The following is a 6,942-nucleotide window of genomic DNA, read 5'->3' as shown; positions in this document are numbered from 1 at the left end:
CGTCTAAAAGAATAATTAATTAATAAAAAAATGTTTACATTGATCCATAACATTTTATAAGGGATAATCCTAAATTCAGTATGCCTTTTTTATACATGAAATTTTATTTGTCAGAAACAATTTGTATAAATAATTTTAACCTTATTAAAAATTTAACACCTTTTAAATTCAATATTATGTTTCATACTTTGGTTTTACATTATTTTAAATATAATGAAAGAAATGCTAAAAATGTGAATTTTAAACATTAATCCGAAGTACTCAGCAGCACACACAAACCAACATTGTTCTGAAAAACAAATGCATAAGAATAACAATCAACTTTATTATTAAACCAGACGTCAATACAATAGTTAATGCATAAGCATAAGAATTTATTGCATAACAATAATACTAATTTCGTATGATGCTGGTACCTTCAGGATCATCATGCAGTCACAATAAGGCTTCCTTTCACTAATTATGGCTTAAAGTTAAACCTTTATTAGTTGTTGATAGGATTAGGACCTTCAGGAGTATCGTGCAGAGGCTTAAAGTTAAACCCCTCTCCATTGTTGATAGGATTAGGACCTTCAGGAGTATCGTGCAAAGGCTTAAAGTTAAACCCCTCTCCGTTGTTGATAGGATTAGGACCTTCAGGAGTACTGTGCAGAGGCTTAAAGTTAAACCCCTCTCCGTTGTTGATAGGATTAGGACCTTCAGGAACATCGTGCAGAGGCTTAAAGTATGCATCGTTATGGATAGGATCAGGACCTTCAGGTGCATCATGCATAGGCTTAAAGTATGCATCGTTATGGATAGGATCAGGACCTTCAGGTGCATCATGCATAGGCTTAAAGTATGCATCGTTATGGATAGGATCAGGACCTTCAGGTGCATCATGCAGAGGTTTAAAGTTAAACCTTTCTTCCTCATAGATAAGATAAGGAGCTTCAGGAGTATCTTGCAAAGGCTTGAAGTTAAACCTCTCTCCGTTGTTAATAGGATTAGGACCTTCAGGAACATCGTGCAGAGGTCGATATCCATTGACTTCAGTGGCCATGAAGGATGCTAAGATCAAAGTTGCAAGGGCTAATGCAAGGGGAATATTGTGCATTGCTCTTCTAATTTCCTCCATTGTTGGCTTAGATCTCAGGCTACAAGACAGGACGCAAGAGATTGTAGAAAGCCGAATTCAATTACTCTACACAGACTAACCTAATCAATCAACATATATATAGAGAGAGGTAATGAGTATTTTTAGTCTAATCAATCAACATATATATAGAGAGAGGTAATGAGTATTTTAGCAAATCGTATTTTATCAAATTAATATTTTATAATAATGATGGCAATAACTATTTTCTATCTTTCCGTATATAATGTTGGACAATTTATTGTCAAAATAAATGGAAAATTTTTGAATTGAAAGTTATATGCTCTAAACTATAATCTAATATTGCCAAAATAAGGTATTGAATTATTAATAAATCTTAAAACGGGCGTCACCAAGAATAGGTTAAATAGTAAGATTAGAGGGATAATATCTTTTTACCAATTTTATTAAATTATTTATAGTAGTTCAAAAATATTATTAGTACATGACTTAAGTTTCTTAAAAGATATATTTCAAAAAATTAGTTTTGATTAAATATAAAATATAATTTAAAATTACAGTTAATTTAAATTCAAATGCAAGTTAAAGTGCTAAAGTTTTAAAAATATGATTAAATTAAAATTTAAAACTATTATTTAAAAAATAATTCCTATGCATTACATAAGCATTCCAGAATGATCGTTTGGGTGTGTTTGGTTCAGGGTTATGATTGATAACCTTAGTTAGTTATCAACGATAACCTTATTTGGTTTAAGTAATTGGTGATTCCTGATGATGCAACATTTCCGTCATATCAACAATTAGGGAATAGAACCAGGAATCACAAACCCTTAGAAATTTTAGGTTTTCTACGATTCCGGGGTTATCAATATTTTTTTCCAAAATTACCCTTCGAATCACAAAACCTTTGCTCGTCTCGACGTCGCCACAGCTGCGATCGGGAGCACCGTTTCCTTCTTGATCTTCTTTTCCTTCTTCGTCTCCGATTCATATCTTAGACGCAACGTCGCAATTACTTTCTCTACAAGCTGGGAAAGCGGAAGGAAATCAAAGCGGATCAGAGCAGAGAACGATCGGCATGGCTCCCGAGTCTAAGGATGAGATCAACGAGAAGAACCCTCGTCCCCTTGACGAGGATGACATTGCCCTCCTCAAGACCTAGGTGAGTATCCTCTCCTCGTTTCACTCTTAGATCTCTCATCTAACCATCGTTTCCACGTCCTCTTGTCTCTTCTTATCGCTGTTGGACTCCAAATTTGGATTTTTTTTTTTCCCTTGGTGTGAGCCAATCAGTTATTGGCATCTGCAGCTAGGTGTGATTTAGGTCTTTCCTGTTGCATTTAGTTCATGATTTTGGTAGTGGCGGATCCCTTTCTTGTATATCATTGTTGCTTTGTTCGGGTCTAAAGTTAACTTTTTAATTTGTAATTTAGGGTTTTCTATTGAGAAGTCCCAAATAGTACCTTTGTTCGTTCTCTGCTCTGCTGAACGAGATGGTGGGCTCACCGTGGCCGACGGTGCCAGCGAGGCCAAAGCCGGGGGATAAGTTTCTCACCGGACTTGCTTTGGCTTTGTAAAAAATAAATACTTAATTTTTTAAATATATTTTTGGATTTTATTTTGAGTGATATAATATCATAATGAGAGTTAATATTTTTCCTTATTAACTTAGATTTTATATAAATGCTTAATATTAAGAAAATAAAATATTTTGAACGAAATCTAATCGATCTAAATGTATAACATTGATAATAAATGCATATACAGATGGCAAAACAAAATAATAATAAAAATCATAAAATTAACCAAGAGGGTAATATAGTAAATGTCAAATTAGATTATACTATTACCTAGTTGAACTAAATAAGGTTAAGATTATGTTTTATTCTCCTTTATGATATGGAGAAAAACCTGGGCCGTAAAAGTCCATAAGCAGCCAATTAAAACTTTCTAAGAAACTAAGAATAATAAGTTATTGGCCCATGCACGACCTTCGCATTATTAGAACGACGCCTAGTTGTTAACGATATGAAACATAATGATTATATTTAAAACTAATATGTTTAAATAATTAAAACTTATTAGAAACTGAGAAAAATAAGTTATTGGCCCATGCAGTTTTCGAATCTGCGTCCTTCGCATTATTAGTATGACAATCTAACCAACTGAACTAATAGGTCAGATAAATTAAGTGGTTAAATTAATTTTATTAAATTTTAGCGTAAACAAATATTATAGTGTAGCGGATTGGTAATTTAATGTTATTTTCCATTAAAGGCAGTAGACAAATTAGATGTTTAAAATGTAATAATAATAACTGACAAAAAAAATACGATAAATAAGAAAAAAAATACAAAACAATTTAGAATGCCCCAAGAATTTGATGTTTGGTCGATAAGAATATATTTATATTGGTTTAATATATATAAAATTAGTTAAATAAATACATTTAAATAACTCATCAAATTAAATAAAGATGGTAAATATATAGGTGTTTAATTGATTAATTCTTTAATATTCACTAATCATGTGAATCATCTCCATTAATAAAACTCCTATATAAATAAATAAAGTTAAAAATACTTATATTATCAAAGTTAATAATTAATCAATTTAATTTAAAATTATAAAATTTTCAAAGAAGCGCATTTGATAATATTTAAATGAAGTTCAAGACAAACTTAAACCAAGTTCAATTTAATATAAAAAAATAAATTAAATTTCAACAATTATTATAATGATTTAATTTATTTTTAAATTTAATTTAATTTGGATCTATTATTTTATTGCAGAAATTTAAACTAAAAAAAAAAAATTGACTTGTATCGTCTACCGCTCCACCGATCTTGTCGATCTATTTTTTACACGTCTAAATCCACTTCATCGAGTTCAGTTGTTGTAAAAACATCTTAATTTTATATTAACGAAATTAATTAACAAAAACTTAAGGCATCTCCAAAGAGGGATATTTGGAGGCGATATTTTTCCAAATATCCTCCATTGTGGGGGATATTTGAGAGGTGAAAAAAATCATCGGACATAGACCTGACCACAGTTCGGAACCGACGGTTCGACTGTTCAGAACCGCCGGTTCTACGGTTCCAGACAGATCGACCTTTAACCTTAACCGCTCAAGACGGTTACGGTTCATGGTTCGCCACGGTTCAAGATTATTATGTTAAAAAATTAAAAATTAAAAATTAAAAATTAAAAATTAAAAATTAAATATTACAAATTAGAAATTAGAAATTAAAATTTATTGAAAAAAGGATTTGCACTTATTTAAGTTGCCTATGTATCCCTTTAGGGGAATCAAAGCTCACGTAGTTCTTTTACATTTTTATCTTTTTACATTTTCACTCACTTCCATTTCCTGTTCCTGTTCCTGTTGTATTTGTTCCTTCAGTATCAAAATCTTCAACTTCGTCATATGAAAGTTGCATTCCTTGGATTCTTTTTTCTGCTCTGGTCGAATCGTCCAGTAATACTTGGGAGTAATACTTGGGCTTCCAATGAGTCGGGAGATAAAGTTGATCGTCGTTCATCTAATATGTTGCCACCGGCACTGAACGTCTGCTCCACAGCAACAGTTGACACTGGACAAGCTAATATTTCTTTGGCGATCATGAAGAGGACGGGAAAGTTTTAAGCCTTCTGTGACTACCACTTTAAGATATCGAAATTTTCGCTATCTGCTTCATTAAAATCAAAAGAAGTCATAAAATAATTCTTAAGTTCCTGTGTGGAACTTGAGGATCCTAGTGGACATTTTGTCCATTCTTTTAATAAGAGTTGTGCTTTTGTAAGTTTTAAATTACTACTAGTAGTTTGTTGTATTTCAGAAATATTAGTTTGTGTTCCATATTTTGCATAATATTGATTATAAATATCATATAAATAAATTCTAACATTATAGGGAAGAAGAATCTTTAATTGGAATTAAAGCGTCATAATATAAAATTATCATTTCTTGCAAAACTTCTAATCTAAATCTAGGATCCAAAGTGAATGCAATTAAATAAATTTCAGGAATTAAATAAAAATATTTTTACCATTTAGTTTTCATAGCTAAGATGTAAGGAGATAATGATTCATTATTAATATGTTCATTTAAAACTAATACTATATTAGAAAAATTTTCTAAAATTAATTGAGCAGTGAGATAATAAACACCAAAAAGTTGTTCGGTTGCATCATTAAATACTCTTAAAATTTCACAAATACTACTATAAATATTCCATTGTTGTGAAAATAAATATATATTAGTATTAGTATTTTATGCAAAAAATGAACATAATAATTCTTTATATTGAAATGAATCTTGTAATAATTGGTATGTTGAATTCCAACGTGTTGGTACATCACGTGGAAATTTTTTAAGTCTCATTCCATTAATTTTACAAAACCTACCCCATTGTTTCATTATAGATGGATGAGACCATAAATAAGAAATTGCAATTCTAATTGGTTTAATATAACTTTCTAAAATTTTTAAACCATCTTGAACACATAAATTTAAAACATGGCATACACAACGAATATGAAAAAATAAACCGCCAATAATAGGTTGACAAACAAATTTTAGATCATCTATACAAGCGGTATTGAAACTAGCATTATCTAATGATATTGACAATATTTTATGAGTTAAGCTATATTCTTCTAAAATTAAATATAATAATTGTACGATGTTATGAACATTATGTGATTTATCAAAAACTCTATAAGCTAACAATCTTTTTTAGAGATTCCAAGAGTTATCGATCCAATGACAAGTCACACCCATATACGAATGTGTTTGCCAATGATCACTCCAAATATCGGAACATAAAGAAACTTTATTATCTAATTTACTAAATTCATCAATTAAATTCTTTTTTCCTTGTTTTACTAATTTTTTAATTGTACGAATAAGTGTAGTCCTAGGTACACGTTTAGCACATGAATTAAGAGATTCTTTACAAAAATTTTCAAATGTGCATTTAGATACAAAACTAAAAGAAAGATGTTCTACGGAAACAAATTTAGCTAATGATTCTCTTAATTTATTATCCGAATATAAAAATAAACCGGAATCGGTACTACCGCTAGTTGAAGAAAATCTTGATAATTGTGTTTGAGAACGGTCGAGTCCATATTCCATTCGATGCTTCGTTTCTACATGTCGTTTCAACGACCCATAGCCATCGCTGACTTGGAATTTGTAGGAAGCATTGCAGTGCTTACATTTTGCACGCATTTCTCCCGACGGAAGAGTGACCTTCTCAAAATGTTTAGTGAAAATAGAAGACTTTAGAAAAGGAAGTTCCCGGACCTTAGAAGTAATTGCATCGGTACTTCCTTGTGTTTCGGGTGTCGGATTCGGAAGATGCTCGATCTCATCATCGATGGATTGAATGTTGGGGTCCTCCTCCTGCGAATTCATTATTTGCTTTCCCTTCCGAGCTTGAGATGATGCACCTCCACGGCCTCCTTCCATTGTAATTGAAAATTGGAAACAAAAGCGTGCAGAGAATACGAAATTGAGATTAAGAGTAAGAGTAGAGAATATGTGTGTGAAAATGATGAAATGAGCTCTCTATTTATAGAGTTTTGATAGTAACGGACACTAAATCATAGCCATTGATCAAAAAACGGTCAAATGATCCTAACCGTTGAAAAAAATACCCAACCCCCCCCTCCACGGCTATGAACCGCCGGTTAACCGACGGTTCTAACGGCTATGAACAGCCGGTTAACCGGCGATTCAAGCTGTTATAAAAAAAAAAAAATTACGGCTGAATAGGCGGGTTGAATCGCCGATTCGCCGGTTTTACAGCAAATGAACCGGAACCGGAACCGACCTG

The 6,942-nt window shown here is 31.7% G+C and overlaps 1 protein-coding gene across 1 annotated transcript; it reads right to left on the bottom strand.

Annotated features, from left to right (window-relative positions):
* Positions 1–484: 484 nt before the first annotated feature.
* LOC122026533 (basic salivary proline-rich protein 3-like) lies at positions 485–1,117 on the bottom strand. Its single transcript, XM_042585271.1, has one exon. The coding sequence runs from the start codon at positions 1,115–1,117 to the stop codon at positions 485–487; it is 633 nt and encodes a 210-aa protein (XP_042441205.1).
* Positions 1,118–6,942: the final 5,825 nt, after the last annotated feature.

This window comes from Zingiber officinale, chromosome 10A, assembly GCF_018446385.1.
Source record: "Zingiber officinale cultivar Zhangliang chromosome 10A, Zo_v1.1, whole genome shotgun sequence".
NCBI lineage: Eukaryota > Viridiplantae > Streptophyta > Magnoliopsida > Zingiberales > Zingiberaceae > Zingiber > Zingiber officinale.
Note: the sequence above shows the minus strand (reverse complement) of the source record. Positions and strands in the feature narration are given on the sequence as shown.